This window comes from Otolemur garnettii, unplaced genomic scaffold, assembly GCF_000181295.1.
Source record: "Otolemur garnettii isolate 467f Iridium unplaced genomic scaffold, OtoGar3 scaffold00081, whole genome shotgun sequence".
NCBI lineage: Eukaryota > Metazoa > Chordata > Mammalia > Primates > Galagidae > Otolemur > Otolemur garnettii.
This window is the reverse complement of record NW_003852476.1, coordinates 2,832,228-2,848,342: the sequence shown is the minus strand read 5'-3', so window position 1 is coordinate 2,848,342 and position 16,115 is coordinate 2,832,228. Positions and strand designations below refer to the sequence as shown.

General features: G+C 45.1%; 1 protein-coding gene across 1 annotated transcript in view; it reads left to right on the top strand.

Moving 5' to 3' along the window:
- The window catches only part of CUNH14orf37 (chromosome unknown C14orf37 homolog), a 128,155-nt gene that overhangs the window by 36,655 nt on the left and 75,385 nt on the right, over nt 1-16,115 (top strand). The window contains exon 4 of the mRNA XM_003794410.3: nt 4,315-4,572. Within this exon, the coding sequence (XP_003794458.1) occupies nt 4,315-4,572 (258 nt within the window). The remainder of the gene's footprint in view (nt 1-4,314; nt 4,573-16,115) is intronic.

Genomic DNA, 16,115 nt, shown 5'->3' with positions numbered 1-16,115 from the left:
CCCCGCCCCTCCCCGCCCCACCCAGGCCTGCCGGGTCTCCGCCCCGCCCCCTCTCTCGTTAGTGCTGGCTTCTCCTTGTTCTTTGCCTCAGGCGCTCCACACTCCTCGCTGGTGTTTCTTTTCTGGCTACCTGGTGGGGCAGGAAAAACAAATTGGGATTTTTTTTGGGGGGGGGTTTAAAATCTCCAAAGTTATAAAAAGACAAACAAACGAAAGAATTTTAGAAGTATCCTTTCTTTTGAATGAGAAACGACTTGTTATGGTTTCTAACTCCTGTCACCTTCCTGGAAGGTGAAGGGTTCCCTTCTCTGGCGAGGCTCTTCTGTGATGTAAGGTTGGGCTGAGCTGAGCCACGGCTACAGGGTTGTTCATCCCACGGTTCTGCCACTGCCTCCAGACAGACGCTCCCTTCCGCATCACTCCTTGGGTGCCCTGTCCTCTGCTTGCTCCTCTCCTGAGGGCTCTGTGTCATCTGCTTTGGTTTTGCCATTCAGATGGGAATATAAGTGTTGCTTCGCAGAACAAGGCTGCCAGCTGCTTCTGCACCCAACCTGTGATAGAATCCACTCTGTGTTTCCATTTCAAGTTCTTGGAGGGCTGGTCCTAATCTGTAAACAGCGTCTTGCCTGGTTCCGTCATGACCGAGCCCCGCAGTGGGTGGCTCTGACCAGCACTGCAGGCAGGTGTTACTCTTTTCCAGATCTTTAACCAGGAAATCCTACAGAGCATGGCCAAGCACTCTGTCACCTTGGTGGCCTGGCGAGGTCCCCACTTCTCAGTGCAGGGGATATGGGTGTTGGTGTCCCAGAGCTCAGTCTTCCTGGTTGACATCTTTGGCTCCCCCCCTAGACATCTATCTGCCTGTCCTTCCTTCTGCCCTGGCCTGGCGGCCTCATGGTCCTAACCTGACTTGGAAATTCCTCCTCACTCCGCTCCTGCGACTTTCTTCTGGCCCTTGTTCCATTTTCTAGCACAGACTTGGGCACTTGTGAGTGACAGCTACCTTACGAAGGGGCAGACTGTGGGTGCCCTTGGGGCCATGCTGGGGGTGCCCCCTCTCCATACCCCTCCAAGAGGAGGAGGAAAGAGCCAGCCTGTCCAGAGTTTTAAACAAGCGGTGGAAATCCTCCAATAGTTCTGACGAGTTACCCCATCATTCTCCCTCTGTGCAGCCACCTCCTCGCCTTCTCTTTAATTAGAATCCCTGGTCTGTCTTGATAACAATTTCTCCTCCACACACAGCTGGCCCCTTCCTTACCCTCTCTCAGCCCCCACACACCAGAGAGAGCTTCCCCGGCAAAGCTTGCTGCTCCTTCAGTCTCCTGCCCACTCAGCTCTCCGCCGTGCACTCAAGCCGCTGAGTACGGCTGAAGGGAAACCCACCGTCTCAACAGGCCTCGCCTTAAATCTAGGATGGCACGTCTTAAGTGGGCCTGTAGGGTCGCCGGGCAGTCCTACTACATTTTCCTTGAAAAATTCTCTCACTCACTTTCCAAGACGACTTTTCACACTTTCTCCTCTCGCCTCAAACCACCAACATTTCTCTTTTCCTTTCCAGGTTTTTCTTTGACTGAGAAAATAAATATGAGCTAGCTCTCACATATTCCCACCATCACTTCCGCCCCCTGCCTGCTCTGAGCCTGCCCCGGGGGAGGGCGTGTATCTGAGCTACCTGTGCTCTGGATCCCATCCTCTCTCTGTGACTGTGAAGAAACTCACCGTGTACAGTCTTGCCTGTGTGCCAGGTTCAGTTCTAAGTGCCTTCTGTGTTAACTGATGTCATCCTTACAGCAGCTTGGGGGAGGTGGGAGTAATATCAGTTCCATTGATGAGGAAGCCCAGACCCAGCACAGTTCAGGCCTTGACCCAAACCACACAGCTGTAATGGTGTCTGCGGCCTGAGTGCAGGTGCACAGCTGCTCTACAATGCTGAGTCTCCCTGGATGTCACTCCAGCCCCTTCCCTTTCTCCAGAATGGTCAGGTGCCCCTCCCTGCCAGATCATACCCATCAATTTACTAGCAGGTCTGGCATCTCCTATTTTAAGAACCTACCCATGACCCCATCTCTCTCTCCACCTGTACCTTAATGTCCCTGTTCTTTTCAGCCAAATTTCTGGTAAGAATTTTCTATATTTGCTGGACCTTCTGTCCTAATTTTCTATTGAACCACTTCAACCTGACTTTTGCCCCTATCATTCCTTGAATGCAACTTTTGTCCAGGTCACCAGTGCCCTCCCAATGTCAAAGCCAGAGAGACGCTCTCTCAGTCTCTTACCCCTCTAGAAGCAGCCTCCTTCCTGTCTTCCCTGACGCCGCCCTCTTCTTGGTTGTCCTCAGTTGTTTCTGGTCACTCCTCTGTGTCTTGGGTTGGATCTCCCTCTGCTGGCCACCCTCCAAGGGCAGGTGGCCCAGGCTGTGGGCTGGACCCCTTACCTTCCTACCTGCATTCAGCTTCCTGATGATCTCACCCAGTCTCAAGGTTTAAATATTATTGATCTCCAGCTCTGACCTTCCCTAGGCTTCCAGCATTTCCATTTGACAACCACTGAATTACTGTAGCTCAAATAAAGTTCTGGATCTCGCTCTTTGTCATTTAGTTTCAATTTTCAGTAAGATGGGGGGGGGTCTTCCTCCCACACCTCCCATCATCATTACCAGCAGGGCTCTACCTTCAAATTCCATCCCAATCCAACCATCTCTCTCTTCTTCCTGGACTACACAAGCATCACCCTCAGCCTGGGTTTAAACAGCCGCCTCATGCATCTTTCTGTTTTGTCTCTTGCTCTGTTCTTCATCCTTTAGCCAGGGTCATTTCTCCAAGTCAGACCCGGCTCCTGCTCCTTTCTCCTCCCTTATTCCCTAAACTCTCTCTGTCCCTCCCTGCCCCCCAGCTCCGTCTTCTCAGCTGTTCTCATTGCATGCTCATGCCTACCTCAAGGCTTTGCCCTTGCTCGCCCTCCTTTGGGAATGCTTTGCTATAGACACTGACCTAAATTAAGCAAGAGAATGACTATTTTGGTGTGGTTTCTGGTCAATCTTTTCCTAAGCAGAAATGCTTTCCTTAATCATTCTGTTTAACGAAACAGTGCCTGGCATCTTCTGCCTTCTTGCCAGCCCTGATCTGAGTGTCTCCCATCCCTGGTGGGTCTGTTGGCTGTCATGCATCTCCCGAGGGGCATGTGGGCTGTGAAGGCAAAGACATCCTCGCTCTGTCCCTTGCCTAGAACAGCACCTGTGAGGGGCTCAGTAAATGTCTGTTGTATTTTTTGAATAGTGACAAGTACTAATCCTTCAATATTACAGGACATATATGACTAAAAAGAGCTTAAAAGTAATATTTTAAAAACCTCTGAATGATAGAGGTAAAGAGCATGCGTGGAAGAAGTTGTGTAGAGGTAGGAAAGGAGTCTCAGAGTTCCCGTGTGGCTCAGCTGGTCCTTCTTCCCTCCCTTCTCCACGCTGTGACAAGGATTCCCTGTCGCAGTCACTGCTGGGCTGAGAGCCCAGGTGAGAGGCCAAAGGGAGGCCTTCTGTGAACTCTGGGCCCTTAGGCTGCACCCATGGTGAGGGTGGGGCCTCAAGATATTCCTAGTAAGCTAAAATTGGTAAAGCAAAGAGAAATTGGGGATCCTATCTTCCTTAAATCCACTGCACTTGGAGCATAGAAAATGATGAGTTGTAAATGTTAACTCTTAACGCGATCATCATAATTTCTTTGTGTGTTGCTTCTCTGTCCTCTTTTGTGTCCCACTTCCCAGTTGGATTTGGAGACGTTGCTGTGATTGTCTCTAGTCTCTCTACAGGGAGAACAGGCTCCAAGAGTGAGTCTGGGTGTCTGGCACCTGGTGTTATTGTGGGTTCTGCTCGCTGCTGTGGGAGAACAGAAGGAAAAAATGCCAAAATAATGAATTTTTAACATTAGGAGATACAAAGCAAGTGGAACGACTCTTTCTGAGTTCTGTTAGTGTATTGGGGTCTTTTCTGATAACCCCCTCGTGACCCCCAGAAACAGGAATGGGGATGTTTCCTGCCCTGCAGTAAATACAAACATCTTAATAACAACCCATGTTACCTCACCTTTGACTCCCAATAAACGTAGTGTATGATGTGTGTCTGACACAGCTGTGGTTTAGACAGTTCAGAATATGGGACACACAGTGGTCACAGAGCCCTGTCTGACTTGGGTTATGAGAACTTGTTTTAGAAGGTCCTCATTATTTTGCAGGGTTTGGAAGATTTCAAAGGATCTGCTTGTTGGATCGTGCACTTGCTGTGTGTCTTCATGTTGCCCTTTGGTTTTTTTTTTTGCCTAGAGGGAGAGGAGGATGAGGATGAAGAGGATGAAGAAGATGAAGATGAAGAAGAGGAGGATGAGGAAGAAGATGAGGAGGATAAAGATGCGGACTCCCTGGGTGAGGGTTTGGACGGCGCTGCGGAGCTGCCGGGGTTCACGCTCCCTGGTGTCACATCCCAAGAGCCTGATACCGAGCAGGGCAGCATGGGCCTGCTGGAGGGAGCCACCTACCAGGTGCCAGACGCCATTGAGTGGGAACAGCAGAACCAAGGCCTGGGTGAGAGGAGTCTGCTTCTTTTCTCTCTTCCCTCCCCTCCTTTTATTTTTTTCTAAAGTGACAACTTTTTTTAATTGGCATCTGTTGGGAAGCAAAATGGATTTTCTTTTTTTTTCTTTCCAGACAGGGTCTCACCCTGTTGTTGGACCTGGAGTATAATGGTGCAATCATAGCTCACCACAGCCTCCAATTCCTGGGCTCAAACGATCCTCCTGCCTCAGTCTCCCAAAATGCTAGGTTTACAGGCATGAGCCATGGTGTTGAGCCCAAGATAGACTTTCTGTACTTATGGGTGGTTCGTTTGGGGAAAAGCTATCCATTATTATCATTATTATTATTATTTTGAGACAGAGTCTTACTTTGTCACCCTCAGTAGAGTGCTGTGGCATCACAGCTCACAGCAACCTCAAACTCTTGGGCTTCAGCTATTCTCTTGCCTCAGCTTCCCAAGTAGCTGGGACTACAGGTGCCGGCCATAACGCCCGACTATTTTTTTGGTTGTAGTTGTCGTTGTTGTTTAGCAAGCCTGGGCTGGATTCACGAGTCACTCAGTGACATGAACAGTTTCTTCAGAAAATTGCCGCTCCACGATGTAGTAAACATAGGGTGACCAGACGTCCCGCTTTTGGCAGGACAGTCCCGCTTTTGAACAATTTGTCCTGTGTCCCGCAGCATTTTAAAAAAGTCCCGATTTTTGGAAAGAATGCACGAACGGGCAGGAGAACAAGAAGGGAATATACGGTTTTCGGCTGCCATGTGGCTATTTCACCAGAATATGAATTTTATATTATTTTTGTTAATTTTATAATGTTCGTCCCCTGCCCGGTCCCCGTCCCTCCCCCCGCCAAGTTGTCCCGCCTTACAGATGTTAAAATCTGGTCACCCTAGGTAAACAGCCAGGCTCCGGGTTCCTGCTGCCCGTCAGGGACATGGTTGCCTGATTTAAAAATGAGCTGTGTTTCCTTCCCAGCTGGAAGACAGTTACAGGCTGTAGGGATTCTTCCAATGGTGGGAGGGAGGAGTGAGTAGTCCGTGTGCTGAGCCAGATGCACGAGTGGACTGGGCTGGGGAACGATCGCATTTTGTCCCTCTCTGTCTGTGCAGAGTTTATTCCCAAGGGGAAATTCTCCGGCTTTCATGGGGGCAGTCGGCAGTCCCCAACTTGTGTCTTGACTCTCATGCTGCATTACCTTGTCAGACACACTTTCATTTCAGCAGCACAGGGTTCAGACCACCTCGTGTTCCGAGAGGAGCTGGAGGATGCAGGCTGACCCCCAGCTCAGCTCTCCCTCCTGGCCGGCACAGAAGGCCCGGTCTGCCCCTGCTCCAGTCAGGGGGAGGTGCCGTTAAGCTGCGAGTGACTCCTGCAGTCCTCACTCTCCTGACCTGATTGAAGTGACCTCTTCTCCAAATAAATTCACTCTCTACAATTCTCTTTAAGAGCTGGACCCATTTATACCTTTAGGTGTAAGAGTCAGACAAACTAGTAAAATTGTTGGTTTGGGTGGTATTTCACTGAAATTTGGGAGAAGTTGGTCTGGGACTTTGCTCTGGATATAACTGTGGGGTTATCACGCTGCAGGTTGGTGCAAAGGTGGTAGTTGCCACGCAGATGGAATTCCCATGGAGTCTGCGTATGGCAAGGGGAGGAGGGGGGTGGGCTTCCAGGGCACAGGCAGCATTTACTCAGTTATTTTCTGGCCAAATTCAACACGTATTGGGCATTGATTGCTTTAAAAACACGTCGAATGAAACTGATTAAAGCTTATAAAGTTATCAAAACATTGTGATACCAAATTTTATAAACACACTCAAAATAATCTGAACAGTGGTCTGTGAAGAAGTTAACACTAAGTTGATGTGCTCCTGTTCTCCATGTGCAGCTTTGAAGTGAATGGAATAAAATACAACATGCAAAGACCCCTTATTATTAAGCAGTTCCATGTTAAAGCTTATTGGGCCTGAGGCTCAGGACAGACAGCCCTGTCCTCCTCCTGTCCTGCCTCCTGGTTTCCATTCCCAGGCATGGCTGAGTGATTTGTTATGCTTTTAAAAGCGACTTTCCTAGGTCTTGAGATTTTTAAAAAATAGCAGATTTTCCTTCCATTGTGATAATTTACTTTGTCCTAGGGGTCTCTTACCTTTTGCAGTCACTTTATTTTCCTGACAAATCTATTCTGTCAACATGTTTCTAGCATTGAGGGTTTTCCTGGAAATAAAAGCAAGGAGCCCATGTTTCAGGCTGTTCGCTTATGTTTGTTGTCTGGGTCTAGAATTTTATCAGCCAACCCACTGTCTAATGCAAGGACAAGAGTATCTCCTAGTAACTCAAAATCAATAACTCCTGGGTCAATGTTAATTGGTACAGTTTCCCAAATACTTTAAGATCACATGAAATAGGGGAAAACCTCCCCTGCTTGTGATGGATTTCTTTGGTAGGTAAAATACTGACTCCCTAGATGTGCTTGTGTCTTAATCTCTGGAACCTGTGAATAAGTTACCTTACATGATCTCATTAATTAAGAATCTTTAGATAGAGGCAGGGTGAGGTGGCTCACGTCTATAATCCCAGCACATTGGGAGGAATGCTTGAGGTGAGGGGTTAGAGAGCAGTGTGAATTATATAGTGAGACCTTGTTTCTACAAAAAATAAAAAAATTTAGCTGGGCATAGGTGGTGTGTGTCTGTAGTCCCAGCTACTTGGGAGGCTGAGGGAGGAGGATCCCTTCAGCCCAGGAGTTGGAGGCTGCAGAAAAAACAAAGAAATAAACTTTTGATAGGGATGGGAGATTATTCTGGATTGTCTAGGTGGGCCCATTATAATCACAAACGTTCTTATGAGGGAAGTAGAAGGATCAGAGATGAAATAGATGTAATGACAAGAAATGCTGGCAGCCTAGATGCTGGAAAAACAAAGAAGTGGATCTTTCCCTGTGGCATCTAGAAGGAATGCAGGCTTGCCAACATCTTGATTCCAGCTCAGTGACACCCATTTCAGATTTCTGACCTCCAGAGCAGTAGGATAATAAAGTGGTGGTGGTTTAAGCCGCCAAATTTGTGGTGATTTATTGCAGCAGCTATAGGAAACACATACAGCTCTCATTAAGTATGCGATGAGCCAGCTTCATTTTGAAAGCTGAACTGCAGGGCAGCTATGCTCAGAATGTAAACTTGGGGCACCTGTGGCTCAGTGGGTGGGGCGCCAGCCCTATATACTGAGGGTGATGGGTTCGAATCTGCCCCTGGCCAAACTGCAAAAAAAAAAAAAAAAAGCCAGGCATTCTGGCAGGGTACTGGGGAGGCTGAGGAAAGAGAATTGCTTAAGCCTAGGAGTTGGAGGTTGCTGTGAGCTGTGATGCCACAGCTCTACCGAGGGTGATAGAGTGAAACTCTCTTTCTCTAAAAAAAAAAAGAATGTAAACTCATCAAATTAAGTTAGCTTTTTATAATGAATCAACAAACATGCAGACACTAATATCCTTCAAAAAATCTGATTTAATAAAATAACACTCTAATTGGTCATTCTCTTTATTTCTATTTTTAAATAGGTTATTTTATTTATAGGTTATATATCACCTGCAATTGTATAATATGAGCAGTATTCCAAAGTGAATGCTAAAACCCATGTAAAATTTTAAAAATGAACAGATTGGGGTGGGTAGTGGGCTAAAAATAATCCAAAGTCTTTGAATAGATTATTTTCTCATTTCCTGTGGAATAACAAGAGCAGAAAACGTAGCTGACTTTCTCAGGCAAAGCAGCAGATTCCTGGCCTCCAATCCCCTGAACTTCTGTTTTCACACATGCTGCCTCTAAGTTGCCTCTAAAGCGCTGGAGGAAGGGAGCTTGGTTTCCTTTCTTTCTTTCTTTTTTTTTTCCTCTTTTTTAAACTTTTACCCCCCCCCCCCCAAGGAGCTTAGTTTCTTGATCTTGTTGCTGGGAAGGGAGTGCGACTATGGGGAGGGTGGTTCGTTGTCAGGACAGAGGGATTCAGGAGTACAAGCCGCACGTTTTGACTGGGGTGGTCCCGCTGGTTGGTAAAATGCTGGTGGCATATGGGAGGCTGTCCACTCACACACACAGAATCAGTTTCTTCTCTGATCTAACAAGTTAATTTTCAAATTTACTGGTGGGAACCTGTGCAGAGTGTGGCACTGTGACCACCCTCCTTCTTGACTGGTTGCTGTGATCCTCTTCAAATCAACATGACCAGAGTCGAGTCAACACATCCATTTAATGTTTAAACATTTACAATATAATTACTACCTGGTGATGGCTTTTCTCTTTTCCTGACTCAAGTTGGTTTAAAGAGTAAACAAGTACGCTTCTTCTTCTCGGAACAAAAAGTCCAGAGCTAGAGCTTAGGGTCTGTTGACTCTCTAGCTTAGCCATCAGTGACTCAGGTTTTTTGTCTGTTGTGCTGCCACCCTTGGTGTGCTGCCTGGGCCTCAGGCTGGCATATGTGTCACTGCCATATCTGCAGCCTTTTCAGTGTCACAGCCAGATAAGACCTTGTCAGGGGAGAGAAGACAGTGGCTATCTTTTCTTTCTTAAGGGGGAGGAGGCCAGGCACAGTGGCTCATGCCTATAATCCTAGCACTCTGGGAGGCTAAGGCAGGTAGACTGCTTGAGCTCAAGAATTGGAGACCAACCTGAACAAGAGTGAGACCCTGCTGGGCGTTGTGGTGTGTGCCCATAGTCCCAGCTACTCAGGAGGCTGAGGCAAGAGGATTGCTTGAGCCCAAGAGTTTGAGGTTGCTGTGAGCTGTGATGCCACAGCAGTCTACCAAGGGTGACAAAGTGAGACTGTGTCTCACCCCCACCCCAAAGAGAATTTATCTTGCTCCTGATAGGTAGGGATTAGGTCACCTGCCCATTTCTGAAGCATCTTTTCCAAGGGGATGGATGGATTGGGTGGCAGGCAGTCCTGGTTTCTGTGCTGATACTCATCTGTGTCTCTTCTCTCCTCTGAGAGCCCTCTGATCAGTCTTGTTAAATTAAAACCTTTATTTTAAATATGTTTTGAGTTCATGAGCTTTGATGGGAGCATGAGGGTGGCCTTGTTCCATGTTCTTCTTCAGGAAGAAACTGTTTTTGGCTGCTTTAGAGTTTGCTTGTTGTTCCAGATGGATAAAGCTCCAAAAGATTATCAGTTAGTTAGTTGAAGAATTATTATAGATATCTTTACTTTTTTTTTGAAAGCCTGCATCTAACACTGGAATGGATACTTGATTGAGGAATTAGAATATTTTTCTCTGGAAATCTTTAAAAAGCACAATATTCACTTTTTGGTTTAGGGATGTTTGTGAAACACAGAGGAATGGAGATTGCTCATGTAGCTATTTTTTTTTTTTTTACCGGACATTCCTTGAGCACCTACTAAGTGTATGCTGTGAAAATAGTGAGAGGCTGATGAACAGAGAGATAAATGACCACAGAGTAGACAGTGGCCCGTAGATGTGAGGTCAGGGGCCAAGCGATTTCACAGAGGGAATGGGGTCCTCACTGACCGCCCAGACTTGCTGTGAGTGGGCAGAGCCTACTGTGGGGGTGACTTTGGGGTGCATTACCCGATCCCCCATTTCTGTCACCCTTGCTGTCCTCACATGGTGCCTACTTTCTACATTAGAGCCTTCCGTTGCATGGAGATAATGCATCTTCAGAGGGCCTTAGAAGAATGTAGAACTGCTATCTTGGCAGGATAACTCATTAGGATGTTATCATTCATTCTGCTCTCAAAGGGGTTAATTTATCAGGCTCATTCAAGGTGAGAGGAAAGGGTGAGGAACACAACGCAAATGTGTCTGAGACGGGGCAGGGAGGCAGCGTGAGCTGCCCCCTGTGTGTGGTGGGCGGGGTCTGTGGACACAGCCCTGGACGGAGCGAGTCCGGCTCTCAGCCTGAGCGTGCAGCACTCGCTCTCTTCCCCTCGTCCTCCTTATTCATTTATAGCCCATCACATTGTTAAGAGTGAGGGCTTAATATAGCGTGACACATGGTGTTGAGAAAGACGCTTCACAGAAAGCAGTGGGAAGTGTAAGATTTCAAGTGACTCCTTGCAGCAACAAATGTCAGTGTATTTTCATATATAATGTGAAGCTATGGATTTAAGGCTTGGTCGGGAAGCTGCCAGGGCTAACACAGTTAAATATGTGCATGGGACAAGAGGGAGGGAATAGACCTTAGTCTATGGTAACCAGTGCAAAGAGAGGCTGCAGATGGGCTGAAGGCCCCAGGCCGGTGTTCTCATCTTGGCCGCACATTGGAATCAGTTTCTCAGACTTCCCAGGGAGCTGTAAAAACTGCCCACGCCTGGGTCCTAACCCTAGAAAACAGCTGCTCTCAACTGACTCTGCTGTTTGTCGCCCTGGGGAAGGCAGTGTCTATTTACGTGTGGGAAAGAGGGTTTTGAGAAGTATTTCTGTGTCTTAGGAATGGAATCTCTGTTAGTAAAGATTTGTGTTGTTGTTAAGACCTTTTGTGTGATAGATTAGTGTGTCTTAAAAATGTCCTGCTTTTTTACAGTCACATGAACAAAGTGATGAAACAAAGTAAAATTCATGATTTAATTTCCGCAGGGAGCGCCTGGTCACATTACGGACTCCCATGTCTGGACCGTGGAGGTCTGTGACCAGATACCTGTATCTAGGATGAGTAAGAATCTCTCCTGTGTTCCCTGGGGTGGGTATCGGCCACGTGCTTGGGAGTCATCCCGTCCCGAAGGTGGTACTCAGGGTTTCTGGATTAGAGAGTCATACCATTCACGTTTTCTTTGGAAAGAATAGAGTTATTTTTCCTAGATAGGAGGAGCAAAGACTTGGGTGCAGACCTCTTTTTTCACATTAGAGAAGACGTCACAGTGCAAGAGTTTATGGTGGAGATAATGATCCCTGTCTCTCCTGCCTTGCAGGGGTGAACACGTGGAGGAAATCCTGTCTGCAGAAAAGGGTGCCTTTCAAGTCTAAGATATTATTTCTTCTTAAATCTTTCCAGTGGAACTGTTAGTTACATGCAGATTTGTAGTGGTTGGGGATTTCTAGGGGAGAAAATCTATCTATAGGCCTGTGGGCAAAGGATTCAACAAACTTAGGATTTTAGTAGGTTGTAAATGTACTTATTTTCTGAGTTTTCAATTTATTTTTATCCTGTTATATTGTATCTATTTTTGTTAGAAGCCCTAAATCGTCTTTTTAGCATGTGGCAGGGTATAAATAGGTTGAATACCCCAGATGAACAGCCTCCTCCCTCCTCATCGCCACCTGTGCCTGCAGGTGTGCCCCGAGCACTACAAACACAGCATTCACGGGGACCAAAGGCAGGGAGAGGACTGGCCGAGCTGAGGAAAATCAGCGCTAGCCTAAAAAGAATTTAGTGTCCCCTGTTTTTTTATTTTTCTTTTCTTTCTTCTGAATATTTATAAGAGTTCTGATGAATAGTTCCAGTTCTGGTTATGGGCAAACTGTTGTCTTCCTTTAACATAGGACATGTTAAGGTGTTTGGAAAGACAATAGATGATAGATGGTGTGGATGAGTTTGTGGATTGAGCTAAATTTTTTAAAACATTCTTCATTAAACCATAACTGTGTACATTAATCATTATAAGGTACAGTGTACTGATTTGATGTACAATGTGGAACGCTTACATCTAGCTGATTAACATAACCGTCTCTTTGCTTATTTATTTGTTGTGGCAAAAACATTCATACTCTATTCTTAATAGTATAGAAATGTATCACTGTGTTATGCACATTAGGTTGGGTCCCCCCAAAACCCTCCCTCCTCTCAGCCCACCCCTTCCCCTCCCTTCTCTTTCCTCTTCCCTTCTTCTTTCTGGGTTTTTTTTTTTTGGCAGTTATTGTCAGTATTTTTTAATTTCCATTCATTGCACGGTCTCATTTTGCTTACTTTTTTTCTTGGAACCTCATAGCATCTAGCACCAGAGTTAAGTATCATTGATTGTGAGACGGGCTTCCCTCCCAGCTCTCAGCTGTCCTGGGCCTGAGCCTTTTCAGCGCACTGGGAGGAGGAATGGGGGTACTTTATTACAACCACCCTGGACAGCAGCATGTGGGCAGCTGGGGCTTTTATATGACATTAGTTTGATATATGGAAAAATAATAATGATCAGGCAATGAGGGCTTTGCATAATGCTTCTAACTGCCAACACTTTTAAATTAATTATTTAAATAATATGGCAGGCAGTAGCAATTAACCTGATTTTAACTTTCTCTGTTTCTACTCACTCTAAAGTTAGTTTTAACATCTACAAGCTTTTACTAAGCAACTAATTATAGCATGCTTTCTGGTCATAAAGTTGGGGGAGCATTTTGAGATTAGGTTTTTCTGAAACATAACCCAGCATTTAAACTTTTTTTTTTTAGCTCCCTCCCTCCTTCCTTCCTTCCTTCCTTCCTGCTTCCCTCCCTCCCTTCCTTCCTCCTTCCCTCCCTCCTTTTCTTCCTTTTTTATTACAAATGAATATGAGTACAGATGTTTAGGTTACATTGTTTTCAGTTCTAAGGTCAAGTCTAAGTTGTAGTTGAGTCTTCACCCCGGGGTGTGCTGAACACGCTCACATTGTACGTTAGGGGAGACACCCATTACCCTACCTCCTCCCTCCTCTTCCTCTCCTTTCTCTTCCCCGTTTCTAGAGTATGTTTGTGTTTTTTCTTTCTTGTTGGCATATATTTTTTTATTTTTTTGGTTTATTTATTTATTTATTTATTTAGTTTGAGGCAAAGTCTCACTATGTCGCCCTCAGCTCACAGCAACCTCAAACTCTTGGGCTTAAGTGATTCTCTTGCCTCAGTCTCCCAAGTAGCTGGGACTACAGGTGCCTACCACAACACCTGGCTGCTGCTGCTGCTTCTTCTTTTTTGTTTTGTAGTTGTCATTGTTGTTTAGCAGGCCCGAGATGGGTTTGAACCCTCCAGTCCTCGTGTATGTGGCTGGCATCCTAGTGGCTGAGCTATAGGCGCCAAGCTGGACATATAGTTTTATATATATATATACACTAATATGAAACCAATATATAAGCATTTTGTTTTTTGTTTTTAGAATGAATTTTGAGCATTTCTACACTATAGAAGTAACCAGATCTTGGAAATACTAGGCCAATACCTTGCTTATGTTAGTTTCTGAATCAAATGAAAATCAGGTGATTGCCTTCTCACAGAATGATTGATTAATTAAAACATTTCCAAATAGTTAAGTGGCTTTATAGAGATAAAGTCTTTGATAGCTCCTGCCAAATGATGAAAACAACCATCACATTACATAGACAGCTGGAAGACATTTATTAAATATTTTTCTTTCTTTTTTTCTTTTATCGAGACAGAGTCTCACAGTGTCACCCTCTGTAAAGTGCTGTAGCATCATAGCTCACAGCAACCTCAAACTCCAGGGCTTAAGGGATTCTCCTGCCTCAGCCTCCCTAGTAGCTGGGATGCCTGCCACAATGCCCAGCTATTTCTGCTGCTGTTGTTGTTTAGCAGGCCTGGACTGGGTTCTAACCCATCAACCCTGGTGCATGTGGCCAGTGCCCTAACCACTGAGCTACAGACACCCAGCCAAGGGAAACATTTATTGACTCTGAATCCATCTGCCACTGGCTAATTGCTTCCCCAAGGTCAGAGATCAAGGTGTGTTTTTTTAATCTTACTTCCAGTTGTAGCATTGGATATAGCATTCTCATATGTTTTCTTTAGAAAAGAAAATCTTTTCTTTTTTATTATTATTATTATTTTTTGAGACAGAGTCTCACTATGTTGCCCTCAGTGGAGTGCCGTGGTGTCACAGCTCATAGAAACCTCAAACTCTTGGGCGTAAGTGAGTCTATTGCCTTAGCCTCCCAAGTAGCTGGGACTACAGGCACCTACCACAATGCCTGGCTATTTTTTTGTTGTAGTTGTCATTGTTGTTTAGCAGGCCTGGGCTGGGTTTGAACCCGCCAGCTCCAGCGTATGTGGCCCTAACCACTGCTATGGGTGCCAAGCTGCAATTTTTTCTTTTAATTTCAGGTTAATGTGAAGGTACAAACAACCAAGTCCCAATATTTGAATTTGTTGGGTGGAGTCTCTCTTGTAATTGTGTCTCACACCCAAAAGGTGTGCCATACACCCTGCATTGTGCCTGTTAAGTGGGAGCCAGCCAGCCCCACCCTTTCCTCTCTCATCCTCCTCCCTCCAACTTGAATTGAAATGAATTTTTCTCCTTTTGTGGGTATGAATTAGATTGTCTACTGGCTTCATATTAGTATTGAGTACATTGGATATTTGCTTTTCCATTCTTGTGATACTTTACTGAGAAGAATGTGTTTCAACTCCATCCAGGGTAATACATCTTTTTTATGGCTGAATATTATTGCATGGTATACATGCAGTAAACTGTGGTATCAATTTGTTACTCCGTTCTTGAGTTAATGGGCATTTAGGTTGTTTCCCTATTTTGGCGATTGTAAATTGAGCTGTGATAAACAAGCTAGTACATATGTCCTTATGATAAAATATTTCTTTTTCTTCCTTGTAGCTGCATAGTTGTGGGATTGTAGGGTCAAATGGGAGATATAATTTGAGTTCCTTGAGGATTCTCCATACTTTACAAAGAGGCTGTGTTAGTTTGCAGTCCCACCAACAGTGTAAAAGTGTTCCCCTCTCTCCACATCCATGCCAGCATCTGCAGCTTTGGGAACTTGTAAACTGGGCTATTCTTACAGGGGTTAGGTGATAATCTCAGGGTGGTTTTGATTTTCATTTCTCTGATGATCAGGGAGGATGAACATTTTTTCATGTGTTTGTTAGCCATTTGTCTATCTTCTTCAGAGAAGTTTCTGTTCATGTCTCTTACCCAGTGATAGATGGGATTGTTTGCTGTTTTTTGTTGATTAATTTGAGTTCTGTATAGATCCCAGTTGTCAAGTCTTTAGATTTCTTTGGGAAGTATAGACATTTTAGCAATGTTGATTCTTCCCAGCCAGGAGCATGGTGTGCTCTTCTATTTGTTAATTTCTTCTGCTATTTCTTTTTTTAGGGTTTCATAATTCTCTTTGTAGAAGTCCTTCACCTCTTTTGTTAGGTGTATTCCTAGGTATTTAATTTACTTTAAAGTTACTGTGAAGGGAATTGTGTCTTTGATTAGTTTCTCAACTTGGGCATTATTGGCATATACAAAGGTTACTAATCTGTGGACATTGATTTTATACCCTGAGATGTTACTTTATTTCTTGATCACTTCCAGGAGTCTTGTGGTTGAGTCTCCGGGGTTTTCTAAGTATAAGATCATATCACCATTGAAAAGCAAGAAGTTGACCTCCTCTGTCCTCATTTAGATGTCCTGTAAATCCTTCTCTTGCCTGATTGCATTGGCTAGAACTTGTAGTACTAGTTGAATTATAGTGCTGATAGAGGACATTTTTGTCTGGTTCCATTTCTAAGTGGAAAAGCTTTCAGTTTTACTCCATTCAGTATGATAGTAGTTGTGGGTTTGTCATAGATGGCTTCAGTCAGCTTAAGAAATGTGCCACCTGGCTCGGCACCTATAGCTCA